The sequence below is a fragment of the Thermobia domestica genome, chromosome 16 (genome assembly GCF_964235325.1).
Source record: "Thermobia domestica chromosome 16, izTheDome1.hap1.1, whole genome shotgun sequence".
Lineage (NCBI taxonomy): Eukaryota > Metazoa > Arthropoda > Insecta > Zygentoma > Lepismatidae > Thermobia > Thermobia domestica.
The window spans coordinates 135,795,097-135,817,919 of record NC_137469.1 but is presented as its reverse complement, the minus strand read 5'-3'; the positions used below and the strand labels follow the sequence as shown (position 1 = coordinate 135,817,919).

Sequence of the window (22,823 nt, the reverse complement as noted above, 5' to 3'; positions counted from 1 at the left end):
ATATTGGCCAAACAGTGGCCAATTTCTAGATATTTAACGAGCCATAGCTCGGAAACGATAGGTTGTAGAGAGATGATATTGATGTTGATCAATATCTAAGAGGACGGTAAATATTTTGGTACCAAATAGTAACCCATAGTGTAAAGGGGAAGGGCCGTAGAGTGGAGAATAAATTATTATGTAAAGTAAATCAAAATTTGAATAAATTTGAATATGTTAATCTTGAAACGCTAAAGTTATGAAAAATATGTAAATAACTAGCTAAGTCGGTAGAGCTTTTAATTTAAATTTTGGTAGAGCAAAATATGTAATTTAGAAAGATAAAGGGATTTTACTGAACAAAAATGAAAATAATTTAGAATAGCATTTCAAATAAAAGGTGAGACTCTAATTTTCAGGTATACGTGTTTCCCCAGGTAGTTAGAGACAATACTAACTCTCACTCCCACAACAACACTTGGTTGTTGGGAGACCGCATTTTACCGGACATTGACAACTCCAGGGCAGCTGAAAGGAAAGACATGATAATATCACACTGATTACATACCTTGTAAGACTTCCTGTGGAGAATGATGTGCACACGCAATTCATTGAATAAACTTTTAATTAAGTGTAATAACACACGCAACAACACGATACACTGTGACTTTACAACAATAAAAAATATATATTAAATTTTAAAATTTTCAGAATTGTTTCGCCGAAATGTTTATTTTACTTTAAGGCCTGATTTGTTTATATTAAATGTTCGTGCACAATTCGACGCATCTTCGGTTGTTCTCCTCTTCTCCTGGACGTCTCCTAGTCTTTTTCTTGATCCTTGGAGTTGGCTCTCCTATCTTCCCCTTAGTAGAACGTAGGTCCCACATAGGTCATGTTTGTCTTCCACATTAAAACATGACGATACTCTGCTTCTGTCCTGGTTCGCCTTCGGTCAAATATTCAGAGAACAATTAGCAATTCTCTAGATCTTGTGCCTGTAGTGGAACGAGATCTAGGTACAGATTGTTTCGCCTAACCTAACGCGATCCAGCCTGTTAGGTGGCTATTGCACGACTATCTAACTTAATCACCCTAATAGTAAAGGGAAGATGACACTATAGGGTTCAGCTTAACAGATTATTATATCCTTCCCATATTACATAAATGATCGCACACCACTGTCCTGTACTTAACGCACACAGTCGCGAAGTTCGTTGCGCAGGATTAATAACGAAAGACGATATATGTACACATTTTACGATGAATATATATTAACTAGAATAAATATTGGATATATATATATATATATATATATATATATATATATATATATATATATATATAGTTATAGTTATAGTTATAGTTATAGGTTATGTATTTAAAAATGTTCGCGCACATAACTCATAAATGCTTGCGAGCATAAAACTTCAATGTTCGTAGCTAGCATTGTCCGCTACTATAACAGTCACAAATTCCTCTGTATGTGAAGAGCGCGAAGAGTGATTTTTTGCTATCACATCAAGAATTCAATATCTCTATACGAGAGCACGAATAATGATACCTCTCTTCCGATGACAAGACACGAATTGCCACGCTTCCCCCTGCCTCCTTGTTTTTATCAAACCCAGCTTCTACTCAAAAGGCTGGGCTCGCTTCACAGCTTTTGCGAGTCTTATGACGGGGTTGAAGCGAAGATGAAAAGGGGTTGCCTACAGAGATCATTGTCCCCTCTGACCTGAATTTGCACTTTCACTGTTTCCCATCTTCATCATTTAAAATTGTTAATAGATAATCACGAACTGATGTATCCACAGTATAGCTGAAATGTCTAGCTTTCAAATGACACGTAGCACTACACTAATCATGTTCTTATTAAACATGTATCCTACGCTTTTCTACAAAAATTGTCTATTTTTCAGCTGAGAGAACACGTTGCTCTCATGCAGTCCCAACTATCCTGCCGCCTAGCGGGATTTCTTCGCGACCACTCACCTGTGTGAGGGGTTGCTATAGTGCCGTTATCATATTTTCATTGTTTTTGTTAAAATGTTTGTCAACATACCACACACTAGAATAAACACCTATATACAGTAAGACAGCTAGCTTATTTGAAAGTGAGACATGCTGTCATATCTTAAAACCATAAAGATTTCACATATTCTCAAACGTTGGTGCAGTTTTTCTCCTCAGGACGTCGCCTGCTATGATCGAGATGTTTACGCTCTTACATCTATCATGCATTCCCTTCATGGAGTACTGCCGGACTTGTCGTCCAATACTGAAATAAGCCTTTTTTGATATGACACAAAAATAACATCATACAGCGACTAACCTAACTTATGTTCTACAATAACGAAATACCAAGAAAATCTTTACAATATTGAAAGAATTGTTTGTGGAAGTAAAATTATCTACAGGGGTGAAGGATTCTACATGGAATGCTCAGTTCCTCGGTTTTGCTCCGGTGAGGTGAGGGGAGCTGCGAAATTCGAGGTTGGACTCGGGCTGGCGGAATTTCCGTTGGAAACGACGCTATCTGCTCAAAAGGTGTTACTTCTGGTCAACTTCTATAATTCTAACGCCTCTTTGTAAACGAAGTATCGCATGTACTTGCGAACTCCAGCAAGCAAACTTAAACAATGGCTGCACAAGACTTGGTGTCTCCAGATCACATCGTCTCTGACCATAGTATTGTTTCCATATATATCTTCCGCAGGTTTATAAATACTGAAGATTCAGCCATATTCTCTCCTTTCTGAAACATTGAGTTAGCAACTATGGACCAGCTGTGTCTAACTCTTGGGTGTTCTTTACCTTGAGACAAAGAATCTCCCAACTTTTCTTCTTCTTTTTCCTCTGTGCTGGGTTCATGCGATGTACTGTCCAACTTCCTATGATTTCCAAAGCCTTGCCTCCTGCTGTCATTTTATATTCCAAATCGATGTGTTTAATTAATCTTCTCTCTTGAATTAATCCTTCCCATGTCATACTTACATAGCACACATAATAATAATAATAATAATAATAATAATAATAATAATAATAATAATAATAATAATAATAATAATAATAATAATAATAATAATAATAATAATAATAAACACAAAAATGAAATAAACTATACACAATTACTCCCACAAGTAATCCTTTACTCATTTTATCCTAAATGCAAATTGATATACGGAAAATATATGTAAATTTGAAGCACAATAATTATATGCATCGCACGATTTTAATATATTTACATAAGCTAATGTATGTACATTACAATAGCCAGTGGCTAACTTGCTACCGTTCCCGAGATATTGGCCAAAGAGTTCGAATTTCTAGATATGTTAGCAGCCATATCTCGAGAACTGTAAGTCATAGAGATGATACTTTGCTAATTTTTGCGAGAAAGAGGTGCGGATAAGAAGATTTACTTTTACATCTAGGAACAATGACAGTTATCCCTCCCGCTCGATAACCTTCTTTTTAACTTTGTTCTGGCAATGCTCTTGGAGCATTCTCAACTTTTTTTTTTTTTTTTTTTTTTTTGTGGTTGTCACGCTACGACACTTATATAACCTACTAATTCAGAAACTGCCTCTTGTATTCATTCCCTAAGCCCAGGCCGTAGCCATCTCGATTTCTTAGAAATAGAAATGAATACTGAGAAGATAATGACAAACTTGAAAGAACATCATCACAAAATAGTTCATTTATTATTTATGGAATCTGTAACAGAGCGGCATACTTTTGACTGTTTTTTTAAATAATATTTATTTATCTAAACAAACAACTGGAAGTATCAGTTGCTCTGAATATTGCGCAAGGGCTGTTGAAAACCCTTGACTACCCCTTCCTACTGGTTACCTTTACAGCTTATTTATATTCGCAGTTAACATTTGTGTCTCGATGTAATTATTCTTTGGAAATACATCTGGTACCATGCCTTGGATGCTTGTTATGGTCCTACTTGGGTTTAGAATTCTTGAAGTGGGAAAATGTTAATGGAAGATGTTCGGTGCATCTAGCAAGAGCCATAGCATTTTTCGCAGAAATAAATAAAATGTACTAAATTAGGGCGACCAGATTCTGACAAGCAAAAATTAGAACACAAATATAATAGTATATGATAATTTACTGTGTATGCAATACGCACATCCTTATTTCATTTATATATGATAGTTTATTGCGTTGGCAAAGCAAGTCTTTATTTCATTTAACGTTAACCTAAGTCAATCATTCATTTTTAGTATTGAAGTAGAGAAAAGTACTAAACAAAAGTATTGAAGGAATTCAACAGAACGCTGAATGCCTTCATCACTGCAGGGGCGGATCCAGGACGGACTTCTGGGGGGGGCGGTGGGTTGTAATACTGCTACTTAGAGCTACTTTTAAGGGAATCAAAAAATAAACTATATATTTTATTTATATATAAAATTAAAAAGTTTCCTCTTCTGGGGGGGCGATCGCCCCGATCGCCCCCCCCTGGATCCGCCCCTGCATCACTGATAAAATAGTTTATTTTTATGAACGTATAGTGATCTTCTTATAGGGCTTAGGATTTTTTTTTTTTCGATTTTCGGAGTGTGGGGTTATTTTAAGGAACGAGGGAAAATTTAGACTGTCAAGAGAGAACTTCTAGAAAGGACATTTCTAGATTTTCTAGGCGCCTTCGCAACACGCAGGACAGCTCTTTCAAAAACAGTACTGTACTGAGAAAATCAGTACGTCTGGTTATCCTATACTAAATTGAATTTAATTTGGTGGTTGAAATTGCAAGAATTCCACATCTAGTTTTGATTCAATTTAAATACTCTGTACAATTTTCTGTTTTTATAGGTGACAAAAAATAATTTAGGGATGAACCATTCGCCCTATCCCTTTCTTGGCTAAGCCTCTCCTGTATGGTGCAAAATAGCAGATCTTTCTCCCTTCGAAGATGACACATGTGAGTTCTTCGCAGCGGAAGTTACGTCAAATGGCTCGAAGGTTGTTCAGTGTTTCCAACCGTAAGTTCATTATCGAGATACACGAGTGTTTCATTTTTATCCACAAACTTACGCAGTTAACACCTTCCAACGAAAAAACAAACCTCGGCGAAGTTAGCAAATACCTCATTTTCCTATTTTCCTAATATACAACGTTTGGGAGGCGAGAGTATTAGTGTAGTCACTAATACTTTCATCTTTGGTGCAAGCGGTCCCGGGTTCGATTTCTGGTGGGGACAATCGGCCGAAAAAATGTAAAAGCTTTTTCAGACCAGCCATCCTGAGTATGCTTTTCCTGGGTTTTTCTCATTCACACTAGGCAAATGCCGGGATGGTAGCTAACATATAGGTCCCAGGCAGCTTCTTTCCTTCCCCAATTCTTTCTTCCTTCTCTTTCCTCGGATGGTGTGATAGCCGAGGGACGCATAACTCATAGTGACGGACTAACATGGTCATAGATGTCGAAAGCCCAGAAATCTAATTCCTAATCAAAGTTTTAAAGTTCTTTCTACCCATCTTCTTCCGAGATTGAGGTAAAAATCCAGAGAACGCTTAGGCTACCTAATCGTAAAAATCGAAATTAGGACCTTGTGATTGATGCGACAACCACATTAACTACTTCCTTACTACTCCGTATTTTAAACGCCATTCCATGTTTGTAAATGGAACACAAAAGCAGACCTACATAGTATTGACCAGTGCCCTCCTATCTCTTTCGTAGTCGGCCACTCCTTCTCAGAGCTAAGAAACTTTAAATTGTAATTGGATGCCACTAATGTGCAGAGCACATGCTATGCAGCCCCCTCACTTTTTACCTTTACGGCCTCGGATGAAATTTCTGACAAGTGAGAATTTCGAGAATTTCCTGGGACTCCTTTCGTAGCGGTTAGTGTCAACGCAAGCAGCATTTACCTTTTGCGATAATCTACATAAGTTATAATTGCTATTTCCATTTTTTTTTCGTTTAAAAGGCGCTGAAAGCGACATTTTTCATTAAAATATGGAACAGAAAATGACAATGAGAATATAATCTTTTAACCAGTGAAATCGCATTTTGTAAATTTTGAATTGTCATTAGCTGGCCACGATCGCAGTTGGATGATGTAATCGGAAGTGCTTCGCTGAAAGCGGTCCGTGGATGATCCGCAGCCGCAGCGCAGCGTGAGGAATACGGACAGTGCTACGTTGTGAAATACAGTGGTTGTACGTTTGCGAAGAGTAATACACACGTGGCATTATGAATATGTTTGTGTAGTGTCTAAATATCTTTAGTAAAAGGTTCTGTTGCTTGTCTCATTTATTGAGACTGTGTTATTAGTTGTCGTTCCGTATGGTTCATCAGTATTAGCACAGCTGTAATAAATAAATTTACCAAATGGTAAGTAAGAATTGCGTACTTGTAGAATAAATTGCTTGTCATAGGATAAATTTGGAAGATTAATTGATATTGAAAGTTACAAATTAAATTTACACTTATCTGAGTTCATTGTATTGTTAATTGTTGGGATCGTAGTATGCACTAGGGGAGAAATTCTGATCGCTCTTTACAAGGTTACCTTCTGCAGTCCAGGTGTGGAGGACGGGAGATAGTAAAAGGAGGAATTTGTTAGTTTTCATACTTGAACACGATTTTGTTATCTTTTTTATGCAATATTATGAAAGTCAAAATAATAAATATTGAGAGAAAATGTAAATAAATATTTAGATATAACAAATTTTTATTGACCTGTTATATACCTGGTCATCTTTTACCTTGAAGTGATGAAAGCCTGATCAGTGTGCGTGATGTCGGTATTTTTTTTTTAACAGAAACTTATGTTAATTGTCACGCTACTTTGTGTGGTAAAAACAACATAGAAAATGGGAATAAGTTTAGGTGAAAGTCAGTTTCCTCATATACAGGAAAAGGCTTAAAAGTGCAAGGTAAATGTGATGCAATGGCAGGTTACTGTTTACGTTACCTGAAGACAGAGCGGAAGAAAGTATGGCCAATATTTGAGGGAGCCCAGCCTTTCTGTTTTGTTGAATCGAAAAGTGTCACAATTTCGCTAATTTCTGTTAATATTAGATTCGGTTAAGAATTTTCAATTAACACACATTCATCTATACATTTGTCCTCCTTCATCTAAACTTACAACGAAAGTATTGTTCATTAGGTAAATCTTAATGTGAAATTATTTTTTTCGAACATCATGTTACATTTTCGTAATATGTCATGTTAGTATTATGTTAATATAGAGTATATTACTCTCAGATGTTACATAAGATGATCATACATCCCGTTCAAGTGACACTTATCTTTGGTGGCCGATAGTTTAGATTTTGCCTCAGTTTTCAGTCGTGACAATGATGTCACCCCCTTTTTTTGTGTGTGTTTCCTATCCTCAGTACAGTATTTTAAAATATTGTTTACATTACATATTTTTGACAGCTGTAGGCTCCTATGTGTAATTTTAATTTATGGTACACTGTAACATTAATAGAACGTTTCGTGTCACGGCATACAGTTCATATGTGAGGCATTTATTCCGAAGTTGGTCGTCCGCCTGGTTTTCGACACAATTTAAGAACAGCTATGAAACTTTAAATTTCACCAAATTTTAGGACCGCTTTAAAATTAAGAGAGTGTAATTTCTCGTCTCTGCGTAAGGATACCAAATAGAGCGTCTCTCTACTCCTACAACCATGTTCAAAATACTAATGTTCGTTACTCACAATCCAATAATGCAGTAACCTTGCGTAAACCAGTTCTTCCGCTTGCCAAATAGTTTAATGTTTATGAACACACTCCGCTCCCCTTACATATTATCAAACACACAAACGAAGAATTCATCCATTTCTTCCTGGTAAATTTTCAAAAATTTGCTAGAAACGGACGACCAACTATGGAACTTAACCATTTGTAAACTTCGAACCTAAGATCTGTTACTTTCGTAACCTTCATTACTAACACTTCTAACTGGAATGAAGGGAGACTTGATCTTTTGCCGATTAGGTGTATTCTACCAGTAGGAGTGAAAGTAAATATATCACCAAAGTGTCCCGGAGGAGAAATATGGTAACCCTAGTGTTAGGTATTACGTGACGCTCAATTAATATTTAGTTCATAAAGCACAAACAGGAACCAATAACAGTCAATGGTAAACTCAGCTCACTGTTCTGGTTTGCTGGTCAGATTACAAGGGATTTCAATACGTGAAATATCACATTTAGCAAATCGTAGTTCCATGACCGGTTTCTAGTGGGAGAGCATTTAAAATTTGGACGCCTTACAATAGAGATGCAAAAAAGCCGGCTTTTTTGAATCGATGGTTTTTTTCACATAAAAAGCCGGCTTTTTTGGAAAAAAAACGAGAATTTGGAAATTTTGGCTTTTTTCAACTTCATGATTTTTCTATCTAAATAGCTTTCTTATAGTATATTCTATAGTTAGATAAAAATTCCATGACCTGAATGTCATATTTCGCTCTGAAATTCACCATCAAGATGGATGGAGCACATGTTTTACAAATTAAAGCTAACATAAAGAATGTAGTATTTGAGGGTAATTTTAGAGGCTATTTAACTTTATTTTAACTTTTGAGTTATCGACATCTTTTTTCTTCTCTAGTTTGTCATCCGTGTTTCATTTCTAAGAGCTTTTAGTACTCTAGCTTCTAGCGCAAAAGTTAAACTTGCCCATTTTTCTATTTATCCGTCAAAGCGTACGTTTTTCAATATATCCGTCAAACCGTACTTCCACATTTCTGTTATACTGTAGCTGTGAAGTGATTTAGCAATAATTTTCCGGACACAACCTTGAATACCAATTTATACAAATAATCAGTAGCGGATTTAGAAAAGTACTTTAGGAGGGTTTTTTCTGATTGTTTCGTTTCCTAAAAAGTCCTAATTTTATTTGGGAAGTGCTTGAAGTTTATGAGTACAGGCATAACTAATATTTCGTTTCGTTTATATGTTTAGCAATAATCTTCCGGATACAACTTTAAAAATCATTTTATACTGAGAATCAGTGGCGGATTTAGAAAAGTATTTTGGGAAGGGTTTCTTACTAATGTTTAGTTTTTTTAAAACATTCGTAATTTTTATTTGACGGGAGCTTAAAGTTTATGAGTAAAGGCATAAATAATAGATATTTCGTTTGTTGCAGACATTCCGTAACTTTGGGGAACGGGCTTCAGTTCGAAAGACCGCCCCCCTAACCTTCGCAAAACCGTCACTGCTGGTAATTAGTAATAATAACGATTTAAAAACAATAAAAAAGGAAGTCGCCCAACTCACAGTACACGCACTATTTCTACATTCACAGATGGAATGAAGAAAAGCTTTGTCAGAATGGTCGAATGCTGGTTGAATCCCGGACTTCCCGATAGAAGCGCAAAAGCTAATCACTCAGTCATGTTTGTTGTGCAGTTGTATTTAGCTTAACTTGAATATATTCCGTAGTCTTTTTTTTTTGGGGGGGGGGGAGTTCCGTAATGATATGTTGAATCCCTCTTGTTAAAAATTCAGAAAACTTGAGGATTGGGTAAACTGTGATGGTGGTTCTATAAAACTTAACTGTAGAATTTCAAGAATATACAGAACCAAAAGCTCTAGATGTGCAGCCTTTAAGTGTATCATATAAATCTAAGTATTTCTCTTATGTTTTATTTTAATTTTTTTTTTTTTCAAAAACAGGGTATGGAATATTTTGAAGTAAAAATACTACATACTATTTTGCTAGTTATTTGTGTATTCTTTAAAAAGAAGTGTTTACTTTTAGGGTTGGATGATTTACACCAACTTTTTTTAAAAAAAAAATAACTGGTTCAAACCACAAAAATAAAAAGAATGAAAAATGCGAATCGTGTGAACTTCATGGTAACGTTTCCAGCTATCAAACCACCTGCAATAGTTTTATTTCCCTTTCACCTTTTAATCAAGGTGTCCCATGTTCAATTCTCGGTCGAACCACAATCCTTTTTTCATGCGTAACCCAAGTAGCGGTTCGGATGTCAGTTTAAGCGAAAGTCTTCTCCTTGATAACCTCGGTATTTCGTAAGGATGTTAAGCCTAAATATACGAAACAAACCAAATTGTATATTTCTACATGCCTAAATGCGTGTTGTTTTATAAAGAAGCCAATATTGCTTAAATATATTGATAGAAATTGGCAAAATTTATCGATTGCCTACGTAGCTTCCAACATTAGCTTCGAGTGGACTTTCAATGATATCTACGTACCGGTACTAAATTTGTAATTTAATACCTCAGTTTTAGCGTACTGATTATGGTACGTTGACCTTTAAATTTTACATGCAAAGCAATAACAGGATTTTCCCGTTATTGTCTTACATTTCAAGTAATGACGGGATTTTCCCAATGGCTAGGGCGGGAGATTCTCAACTTAAGAAATTTACTGACCGCACTTCTTTAAGCTTATGAGAGTTCTTCCGGCATAACCCCGCTGTTGCATAATAACATCAAGGCGAAACAAACTTAGGCTATTTCTGTGAATATGTAATATAAATACATAAAGCAAAAAATCTAAGTCAAAAAAGCCTGGTTTAAACCAAAAAAGCCTGGTTTAAACATCCCCCAAAAAACGGGTTTTTGGCATATTCAAAAACAACCACGGTTCTTGCCAACTCTGCTTACTTTTGTATATAGGAGGTTAAAAAATTCTTATTATATACATTGGTTAATCCTGTGTAATTCATAATGTAAATATGTTGAAGAAAAATTGTTTGAAATATTTTTTCGAAATTCATAGTTTATTTTCGATGTTTTATATTATTATCAGCATCAACCACTAATTAAATGATTTTTTGTGTTATAGAGAAGCGATACAAAGTCTGTTTTATCAATTTAAAGCAGTATTTTGAAAAAAGCCCAAAATTTCCGAAGCAAAAAAGCAAAGCAGAAAAAACCGAGTTTTTTTCCAAAAAAAAGCTGTTTTTTTTCCGAGCCCTTGCATCTCTACCTTACAATGGTTAGGATTCCACGTTAAACTGTAAGTCCATGTCTCATATAGCCTCGATACTGAAAAAAAAGATAAATTTCATTAAATAAATAGACAAAAATAAAGCAGTTTGTCCATGGGTTAAAAGAAATATAAAGCAGTTGAAATGAAGTAAAATATTTTTATATTTACTGATTTTAAATTGTAAAAAAGATATGCGTAGGTATAGCGTTATTATGTAAGTGTGTTGGTCCTGAGGCAGTGTCTGTAGTTGATTCCGGACATTTTGAAACTGTTATCAGTTAGTGGTGATTTTAGTGTTATTGGCAAAAGTAAACTTTGAGCTGAACATTCACAGGAACCGATTCCATCAATCGGAGCAATCGTATTCCAAGTTCGCGCCAGCAATGCGGCTACATAATATAAAATTAATACACTCAGGTACATTGCACTCGGTTACGATTGCCAACCAAATGATCTCCCACACTTACCCAGAATTTAGTCTTCAATTGCTACGAGTAATGGAAACGTCATTGGGAACTGATATCCAAACTGAAACATTATTATCAACAACAGAAGCTAAAACACCGATTCCGTACCTATTACGTACAAATAACAGTGATTTTATTTATCCAATACCATATCCTGTGACAAAATCACTTGTTCTGCTCAAAGTGCACTCTTACCGTGTTATTTTTGGCAAAAGCATTAAGTTAAATAACATATACAAGTCCTAGTAAAGCCGAAGCTCGTAATTTAGTGTCTGTCAGCCAAAGGTAGCAGGATTAATTGTCAAAATCATTTCCAGGAAAATAATCATCTGATTAGGATACCTGGGACACACAAAAGATTAGTTATTATTAAATGTATGTTTGTTACAGGCAAACGTTGATAGGAAAGGGACGTTCAAAGTAGAATATCTGCAGGAGATCGAGCGAGAAGTCCAAGCGCGATGGGAGAAGGAAAAGGCATTCGAGGTGGATGCTCCGAAGGAACCTAAGAAGAGCAATGACGAGAAATTCTTCGTTACTTTTCCTTTCCCTTACATGAATGGAAGGCTTCATCTGGGACATACGTTCTCCCTATCCAAATGTGAGGTAAGATTTTCATTTCTTAAGTGTTTTTACTTTAGCTTATTTGTGTTCGTAAAGAAAAATGAACGTGTACCTTTGTTCATTGTATCTATTTTGTTGTTTCGAGTTGGATTCTATATTAAGCAATCTGACAACTGTAAACAGGTTAAACACATATAAAGTAAGTTGTAAGTTTAGGAGAAATCAGGAGGTTAAGATAGTTATTTTGAAATTGTGAATTGAAATACACTTTTGTCAAAGTAGGTGAATTAGAAGATCTTATATTCAGGGTTTGAAAAAAACCGTTTTTTTTTAAAAGCCCAACCCACCTGGGCCCATGTGGGTTTTTTCGGGTTTAATTGTTTTTTTTTTTTTTTCGAAATATTTCAATGTCTTTGGGGTAAAAGTGTTAAAATGTGATTTATATTTCAAGATTATCATTGTCACAACTTGCAACAATTTTCTATTCACTGCTGTTTTGAAAAAATGGCCGCCATTTTGAAATTTTACGTTAGATCGCCGCCAAAATATATACACCTAGTTTAGAGTGTCTCGTGCTTATATTCTAAAAAAATTCAACTTAAAAGACCGAAAATTGCACTTTGTAGCGTGGATACCCGCTATTTTTTTTAAAGCCATCATTTTGAAATTGTACGCTGGTATGCCGCCAAAATGTATACTGGAAATTTAGTGTGTCTCGTGCTTGTACCCTGGAAATTTAAACTTAAAACATCGAAGGTGGTACCCTATAGTATGTGTGGTACGGGAAGACGAACGAACAAATGTAGATCGAATCATCCCAGAAACCTCAGTGACGTTTGTCAAATATGAACACCAAAAATATTAATTTAACAGCGTAAAATAAATGGTTTTATTTAAAAGACACTTTCGATATTTTGTGCGTTCAATTAGGTGAAATTCCCGAGCATTTGTTGCAAGACGTTTCTTTCCAGAAAATTAATTTAGACAATTAACAAAGATATAATTCATATTTTATATTTTCCAGCGTAAAATAAATAGTTTTATTTGAAGTATTCAGTTCCGATGCTTTGTGCGTTCATTTGCGGGAATTTCCCGAGCATTTCTTTCGCGACATTTTTCCCCCTCGAAAATGCAGCTTGCTTTAGTATACATCGAAACTTCCACTAGTATGGAAGTTTGAATTCAGCACTTGAAATAGTAAGTGTTACGTAGTTTTCGGAACTCTGAGCATTAAGCTTCTTAAATTGGACAAAAATTCTTACGCTATTGTTGGTGTTGATCCTAAAGAATGCTTATTTGAAGAATACCAACAAATAACTGAACTAAACTGTTAATTGTTGGAAAACTAAATTTTACTGAAGAATACTTGTGCTGCCATCAGAGGTAAGAAATAATACTAATAGTTTTACTAATGTACTACATATTTACTGGTAGTACCGGCACATATGGCTTTAAATTCGTCAAACGTAGGGGAGACCGGGGCACATTGTCACAAGGGGCACGTTGTCACAGTAGCAATTCTGAAAAAAGCGAAAACATTAGCGCGCCGGTGCTGCTTTCTTGTTTACTTACTAGATGTCACTACTAACTGTACTCGTTTGTAGATGCGCGGGAACAACCAACGGTGCTGCGTCAGTTGAACTTTGTGTGTTTTCAGTGCCGGAATGCAAATTTTCCGAGTCCTGAAATTGCTGTTTTGTGTGTTCGTGAAAGTGGTAGAAGCAAATATTTTTGTGTGTGTTATGTAGGTTACAAATAGAGCTTCATAGTGTGCTACTGTGAATGCGCCTAATCTTGTCGTTTGGTATAGGTATTTTGTAAAAAGAGTAATGGCGAAGCGTGGGGCAAGTTGTCACAAATAAGACGGGGCATGTTGTCACTGTGACAATGTGCCCCACTCTGTTTCGCAGACAGTGAGAATATACAAAAGAAAGACAGAGGAAAGCACCACCAATGGAAGATCTACTGGTTGCAGCAAGAGCTATGAAAAGAAATAACAACCTCATATCAATACGTAGGCCTAAAGCTGCTAAAGAATTTCATGTCCACTACAGAACATTGGCAAGATTCTGTGCACGTGTTACAGATGGCGAACTACAGTTCGGCCAATGCTCATTTACATTAGGTTTCTCTTCGTAATACTAGGAAGAAATACTAGTATCATACCAAAACAAGCTTTGCACATATAATTTGGACTCACTACAAAAGAGGTTCGCGATTTGGCTTACAACTATGCAAAAGCGCTAGGATTGAAATGGCCATAGTCGTGGAATGAAAAGGCCATTGCTGGCCCTGACTGGTATCCGGTATTTCTGAAAAGACATGGTGATCTTGCTATAAGAACTCCCCAAGAAAATAGTTTTGCACCTATAAACAATGTCAACGACGGTCCAAAGAAGATTACGATTCTTCCTCAGAGGACGACGATACATTGTGTTTAGTTTATGGCGATCCATACAGTACGAGTACATGTAGCGAGAAGTGGATTCAGTGCAGGGAAGCAGAACTTGTTTTACGTGTGTATTAAGTGTGACTCTGACGATGATCTCCAGGTATGGTACTTTGTAGAAGCAAAAGGATAAACATTTTCAAATTAGTTTGCGGTGCGTACTAATAAAACGCAACTAAACTTCGTAATAATATTTCCTCCTCTTCTAGCTATACAGTAGTCCTATCAGAGGAATTCTTTGCAATTCATAAACTACAATCAGAAACAACTTAAATGCAATTGGTTAATTTTGTGTTGGCCTATTGGAGAAGTAGGCTATAATTTGATAATTTTGTTATGACCTTTCAGTTTGTAGTTTTGATTCCTTAGCTATGAGTTAGTTCTGTTTTCATGGCCGTTTTGGTTTTCCTACAAAGCTTGATGTAACAATAAATCTTTTAGGTTGAGAAATTATAAGCTATGGAGCCCAAGGCATATATGACAGTTTTAAGAGTGGTTCAATATTGATTCAACAATCACAAGATTCCCCCCCCCCTTTTTTTTTAACCTATTTAACTAATATAGTTTCCCCTTTCATTTAATTATGTTTTGATTCTCTTTCAGACGCTAAGTATTTAATGCTGGTAACATTTACAGTCTTTTTGCATTAGTAAAAGTTGCATTAATAATATCTACCAATTTCTGGAAAGTGCCACAAGATTAACATGTGACAATTTGCCCCATATATTGTGACAACTTACCCCGCATATGGGGTACATTGTCACAACTGTATTGATCATAAAACATAGTACATAAGTCCAGTTCAGAGCGAGTTACATTGGACAGAGAAATATATGTTATGCACAAGATAATAAAATTATAATTTTCGACCTCAGACGAGCATCACAAGAAAATAAAACGTAAAAATTGTGACAATGTGCCCTGGTGTTCCCTATGAGGGATAACGTCCCTCGGCATAGCCAAGTCGGCGAGCACACTATTTACGGAAAGTATTCTCTAAAATATAAAATTGCATTTTTTCAAATAGGCTATAAGCACAATCAATACATTAATTTGTTATATAATTATCTCAAGCTAAGGTAAGGTTTTTTCATTTATTCAGTGCATTCAGAACTTTATAAAGGTCTTATGTAGAATGTTGTTGTATACCTTTACGTGAAAGCATTTAATTCACCCGAGGAAATTCCAAAATTTGATAATCACTTTGAATGTGATCAACTTAGTTGTAGCAATAATATATTAAAAAAAGCTCAAAAACCTAGGTGGGTTTTTTCAGGTGGGTCCAACCCGAAAAAAACCGGTGGGTTTTTTCGGGCTGGGCCCACTTGGGCAAACCCTGCTTATATTTGTTTAATTTCAAACAATTCTAATTCCTACCCGATATTAGTTATTGCTCCTGAACAAACCGTTAAAATCTCATTTATTCAAAATTGACACTGCGTGAGTCAATACATGCACTAAAGCAGTTGTAGAACTCGATGAAACAGTGTGTGAAAGTTGCCTCCAAAATCGCGGTCGAAACGTTTGAATGTCTGGAATGGTGTCGGAACGTCTTCCTTTCAACGCCATTTCAGTTTCAGAAACTGCCAGAAGTTACATGGAGTAAAAGTTGGAGAATATGGAGAGTGATTGCGCTTCGCGACCCCGTTTTTGGTCAAAAACGCGTACTATTCTGCTCTTGTGCACAAGTCAACTGTCGTGCAACAGAGATCATGAGCCTTGTTACCGATATTCAGGTCGAACTGTACGAATCCTGACCATTATACATTGCAAAACACCCACATAATACTCGGCGTTCACAGTGTGGTCCTCTGGAGAGAATTCCTTGTGGATGATGTCTTTGGAATCGAAAAAAAGACTGAACAAACCTTTGATTCGGCTACTGTCCATGTGCACTTTATTCAGTTTTGAAGACACACCGTGTGCGTGGGTTTTCTCGGGGTTCTCCCGTTTCCTCCCACTTTCTTCATTCCACCATTTCATTCATTACTCATCATCAGCGTCTCCTATAGCCTAACCGGCATAACCATGGGACGTAACTCAAAGATTTCATTTCATTTTCGGTTTTGAAAACCCTTGAACCTTCCATCCAAGCGCTGTGTGTGACGCTTTGAGTGGTTCGTACTGAAAGCATATGTTTCATTACTTGTTACAATGCTTGACATGAGTCCTGGATTCACATCAGCTCTTGTTTCGTGTCTTTGTTGTTGCACTCTGCAATATTTTCGTTCGTCACTAAGTCTGTGTGTGCACAAGTACGCACAGACCTTTCGTTTGTTCAAATTTTCGGTAAGAATAAAATGGACATTTAACTTCGGAAGTCCAGTGAGATCCTTAATGAACTGGACACATGCACAACAATCCTTGCGTAATATTTTCGCAACTGTTTGGACATCTTCGTCAGTTCGTACAGTCACTGCTGGTCCTGATCATAGATCGTCTTCACTACTTACCCGACCATCACGAAGTCTTGTATGTTACTCAAACACATTTTTCCGGCTCAGTGCCTCACTACCGTAAACAGTTTGAATAATTTGAAACGTCCCTGTTGCACTTCTACCCAGTTTGAAACAGGATTTAATATTGGCAAGTTGCCCGTTGTCCCCGTACTGTCAGTTATAAGATTCGTACTTATCAGTCTTCGCTCCTGGTGCTTTGCAACTTTCACAGAAGATAGTTGAAGTGTGTTGCTACGTAGTACATATGCTTTTCCATAGATGACGCAGGTGGTTCCTTGGGGAAAAAAGGTCGCCCGTTCTTACTGAACAGACTGTATATATTAATAATGTCAAATTTTCAATAAAAACTTTCAATGTTTTGAAATTAAGTTTGATGGCCAGGGCTTGAAGTGAACGATGAAGACTCGAGAAAAAAATATAAAGTTGAAATGCTACTAGCACGTTAGTAAGCTTGTACGAGAAAGAAATATAATATAAACACAGAAACAGAAATATGTAATATCTAAGAGTAGTGCCTGTTAGCATTCTGCATATGTTAAAGTAAATAGTAGTTGGCATTATTTAAGAATATACCTCTATGAATAAAAAGTGGAAGTGATCTTTGTGAACGCATCATGGAAAGAAAGCTGGACCGTTTGAAATAAATTTTTGAATACTGTTATTTCCTACCTAGAAATGGATTTTTATGTGTCAGTTTGAGTAATATGTGTCCTAAATGGAGTTTAAAAATTTATGCGTAAAATGGCCTATGTCTAAGGGACGAGGGAGCCAATTCCTATAATATTTTTCTCAATATATAAAATTTCAAAAATACCTTTCAGTTATTTCCCATACACTTATCTTCCCTACGAAGAATGCGCATGTCAGCTAGTGTTTCATTGTGATTGTGTAATCCTTCTCACTTACCTCTTATATATGTTTTATTCTTGTCTGCATTTTTCAATAATATACTGCGAGCAAAGACGAATTGTTAGCAAGATACTTGCATATTACATAAGTCTTGTACAAATTGAGTCTTGTGTATATACAAAATATTTCGCACACAAAATGTATGTACTATATGAAAACGAAATTTAAGACTCGATTATGTTCTTTTTTTAAAATCTTTTTTTCAGTTTGCTGTTCGATACCAAAGATTGAAAGGCAAGAAGTGCCTTTTCCCATTTGGGTTCCATTGCACTGGAATGCCAATCAAGGCATGTGCTGATAAATTAAAACGTGAAATGGAAGAGTTTGGTTTCCCACCGAGATTTCCTGCTACGACAGAAGACTTGTCTCCGACTGAACCTCAAATGGATTCAACGCCCAAGGATAAAAGCAAGAGCAAAAAGGTTAGCTTGTAACTTGTATAGCTGTCTTTTCAGTTTGGGAATTAAGTGTAATGAATATAGACGATATGGAAAGACGGATTTTTTACAGACTAGAGAGTGAGGGAATGGCAGTAAAGGAATATGGTTAGGGAGAGTTAGGAATGCAGGTTGAACCCTAAGAGGGTCACGTTATAGATAAAATTTCATCGATAGGAAAAACATTGAAAGACAAACCTGTTAAGTTTCTGAAAGGAGCAAGTAGTGTGCTTATGAAATGCTGACTGATTTCTGCAGGATAATAGCTATGAAGTGCCAGTTTTTTTCTTTCTTTTGTTCTTATTCCTCAGGTTTCAAACCTATTGATATTGTAGGAAAAGTGTTACGAGACCTCATGATTGGATGTGTTTGATGAGGATTATGTAAGTGAATAGGTCTACTGTTACTGTCCGACGAAAAGTCATTATTAGCAGACGGATTGGTATCTTGTAGCCAGTCGTTATCTGGGATGACCCGTAACATAGGCTAAGCTGCAGTAAAACTTACTTACCTTACCACTTACCACTTGGCGCTACAGCCCTGGGTGGTCTTTGGCCTCTTCCACTATTTGCCTCCACTCTTCCCGATCTCTGCATTTTTCTTTCCATCCTCGAACCTTCAATTTTTCCAAATCACTTTCCACCCCGTCCAGCCATCTGGTTTTTGGCCTTCCTTTTCTTTTGCTGGAGTAGTCTTTCTTTCATGATTTTGTATGGCATCCTGTCGCTGTCCATTCTTATTACATGTCCTAGCCACCTTAGCCGATTCGATTTTATGAACCTGACTATATCCTGATTCTCTATTATGTCGTTGATCTCTTGGTTAGTTCTGATTCGCCAGATTTCTTGTTCTTTAATTGGTCCGTAAATTTGCCTTACTATTCTCCTTTCGAAGGTTCTGAGTTTTTTCTTAATTTCTTTTGACAGTGGCCATGTTTCGGAGCCATATCTTACTACTGGTCTTATTAACGTTTTGTATATTCTCATTTTTGTTCCCCTACTTGTGTTTTTACTTTTTAGTAACTTCATGTTTGCGCAGTATGCTTTGTTGCCTAGTTGTATTCTTACCTTTACTGTATCTTTTATGGAGTTTTTATCTGTGATTGTTAGGCCTAAATATTTAAACTTGTCTACTTTTTCAAATTCTTTACCTTCTATTATGACTGATTTTTGGTTTCTTTCTGTTGCGTACGCTGTTATTACCATGTACTTTGTTTTCTTTATATTAGTTCGTAGTCCTATTTTGTTAACCTCTTTCTCTAGCTGTGTGTATGTTTTCCTCATGTCGCTTTCTGTGCGTGTTACTATGGCTGTATCATCGGCATAGGCGCATATTTGTGTGGTTTTCGTGAATATTGTTCCTCCTTTATATATATGTTGCAGATCGCGGCGTGCAGTGCTATTATGAACAATGTTGTGGATAAGCTGTTTCACTCCTTTATAGTACTTAAATTCTTCACTTAGACTGTCTTCTATTTTTACTTTTGCTGAGGTTTCCTCTAATGTCATGCGTGTGAGTTTTATCAGTTTCCCAGGTATCTTGAATTCCTTCATGGCTTTTATTAGTTGCTTTCTGTTCACGCTGTCAAATGCTTTCTCATAATCTACAAATAGGATATGCAATTTTACTCCGTGTTCATAGTGTTTTTCAATGATCTGCTGCAGCGTGAATAATTGGTCTGTTGTGCTTTTATTAGGTCTAAACCCGCATTGATATTCTCCTAGTATCTTCTTAGTGTGTTTCTTTATTCTTTCATTGATTATCCCTGTCAGAACTTTGTAAGTTGTGTTTAACAACATGATTCCTCTGTAATTGGAGCATTCAGTTTTATCTCCTTTTTTGTGTAATGGTATAATTATTCCTGTTTTCCATTTCTCTGGTATTTTTTCTTCTTCCCATATTTGTTCTATCAGCCTGTGTATTTCTTCTTTCATTCGGGTTCCGGAGTATTTTAGCATTTCCGCTACTATTTCGTCTTCACCTGGTGATCTGTTGTTTCGTAGTTTTTTGATGGCTTTATCCACTTCTTCTTTTGTAGGTTTAGTCTCATTGTCATCACTGTATGTATTATCTGTCTCTTGCTGATTTCCTTCCTCACTGGAGCTGTTCTGTTCATCAATTTCACCATATTGTGTTTGGAAATATTCTACCCATCTCTGTAGTATAGCTGTTCATCTCCTATCAGTTCCCCACTTTTATCCCTGAATCCTATGTTTCTTGGTAAGTAGTCTTTGTTTATTCTCTTTATTGCTGCATAGCACTTTCTTGCTTCATTTTGTGTGCTCAGTGCTTCTATTTCTTGTATTTCAAGTTTCATTTTTTCCCTTTTCTTTGTTCTGCACATTTTATTAGCTTCTTTTCTTAGCTCTCTGTACCTCTCATAGTTGCCTCGTGTTTCCCTCTGTAGCAGTTTTTGTCTTGCTTTATTCTTTCTGTCTATTATATCCTTACATTCTTCGTCGTACCAGTCTCTAGTCCCTTCCTTGTGTTTCTGTCCGATTGTATTATCTGCTGCTTCTTTCAGCACCGACTCTACCCTTTCCCATTTTTCTTCTATTGTTTGTTTCCCAGTTTTGCACTATTTTGTTTATTTCTTTTTCATATGCTTGTATGTTCTCTTTTGTTTCAAATTTATCTACGTTCCACTTTTTTCTTATTTTCTTTTGAGTATTTTGCATCTTGCTTATTTTTTCTTTGAGTTTGACTTTAACTAGAAAGTGATCAGAGTCGCAGTTATATCCTCTGTGTGCTCTTACGTCTGTTATCGATGTTGCATGTCTTTGGTTGGTAATGACGTGATCTATCTGGTTTATAGTATTGTTATCTGGCGATTTCCATGTTCCAAGGTGTATTCTCTTGTGCGGGAAATAGGTGTTTTTTATGGTCATTTTGTTCCGTATCGCAAATTCTTTCAGTAGGTTTCCATTTTGGTTACTTTCATCGTGGAGTGAATATTTTCCAGTAACTTTGTCAACCGTGTCTTTATTTCCTATTTTCGCATTGAGGTCTCCTAGAATTATCACCATGTCGTATTTGGCTATCTTGTCACATGTTCTCTCTAGTAAATCATAAAATTCTTTTTCTTTTTCGCATTTTTCTTCTGTTGGAGCGTGTACTGATATTAAGGTTATATTTCTGAATTTTCCTTTGATCCTTAATGTGCATATGCGTTCATTTACTGGATTGAATTGCAATACGCTTTTTCTTATTTCTTTCCGTATTATGAAGCCTGTACCATATAGGCTAAGCTGCAGTAAAACTGGTAATTTTTAATCGATTGCCGCTGGAAGGTATCTGTTTTTGTTAGATTCTCATGTGACCCAGTAATAACCTTAACATGTTTCATAAAAAATAAGACTGGGTTTTAATTTTTGTCCAGAAGACGCAACCCAGATCGAGCAGATTTAGTTTTATATTTACTTTTCGGGCGAGGTATTATTGGTTTTAATGATTGAGAACAACAAGGAATATTCTATACTAAAAGCATGGTATGTAGTACAGAAGATACTTCTTCCTCTAAATGAGCTTAATGATCTCACATTGTGATGAGTTTGCTGAGAACACTGGAAGAGTATAAATCTCTTTTTGTCTAGGGGCTGCGGTGGCTCAGTAGTAGAGCGTTTACCTCTGGTGCATGGGATCCTTGATTCGATTCCAGCTTGCACCAAGTGAGCTTTGTGGTGGACAGACACCGTGTGAATAGGATTTCGGTGTTCTCCCATTTCCTCCTGCTTTCTTCATTCCATCATTTTATGAATTTCTCATCAGCACAACACAGTCTCCTTTAGCCTACTCGACATAAGCATGGGACGTAAAGCTTAAAAATTTGATTTTCTTTTTGTGCGATCTTTCAGAAGGGTGACTAAGCAAGATCAGATTGTCTTTACAGCAGATTTCCTTGTGGCAATAAAAAAGTACGAAATTATGTAAAATAATAAATATTGGGTTGTCATTCATTCTTGGGAATACCAAAATCGAAGAAGACTTTTCAGTGAGTAAATCACTGCTGGTAGGAAATATACACGAAAAGATATTTAGAGCTCAAAGATTATTCATGATAAGACGGAAATACTAGGGAGCATTGAATATGTGGCGTTGAGAGCTGAAAGATGCCTGGAGACGCTAAAGAGTGTTTGCAATAACAAAAGTTAAACATAAATAAACACTCCGAAAAGTTTGAGAAAAGTTGAGTGCGAACCTATAAGACTTGGAATAACCGAGAATATATCAAAAGGGTAGAAGGATGAAGACGAGCTTTCTATTGATATGTAAGTAAAAGAACCAAGAAGGTAGCTTTCTTGTCTTGAATATCAGGAAAGATAAAGTTAGAAGACATTGAACTACCTAGGTAGTTAGAGGTTTGGGAGTTGTTCACCAATTAGACAGCTACGGAAATTTTGATTCAGTAAAGGAAATCATTGAATTTTATTGTTTGTTGAAATTTATGATGTAGTTCCATTGCTGTCTAGCTTACCTCTACCTAGATTTAATGTTGGGTCCTTGGTCTTGTTGTACTGGGATTTATATGACGCCTTTCTATAGACCAAGATGTGCAAAATGTTTGTGTGGTGATATTCTTGGATTCACTTAAGTGTTTAGATAAGCCTGAGAC

General features: G+C 36.2%; 1 protein-coding gene across 2 annotated transcripts in view; it reads left to right on the top strand.

Annotated features, from left to right (window-relative positions):
- The first annotated feature begins 6,082 nt into the window (after positions 1-6,082).
- The window catches only part of LeuRS (Leucyl-tRNA synthetase), a 72,247-nt gene continuing 55,506 nt past the window's right edge, over positions 6,083-22,823 (top strand). The window contains exons 1-3 of one of the 2 annotated variants that reach the window (XM_081743145.1): positions 6,083-6,336; positions 11,784-11,999; positions 17,981-18,196. In XM_081743145.1, the coding sequence (XP_081599271.1) occupies positions 6,334-6,336; positions 11,784-11,999; positions 17,981-18,196 (435 nt within the window). In that variant the 5' untranslated portion in view covers positions 6,083-6,333. The remainder of the gene's footprint in view (positions 6,337-11,783; positions 12,000-17,980; positions 18,197-22,823) is intronic. The other variant, XM_081743143.1, reaches the window with a different exon arrangement.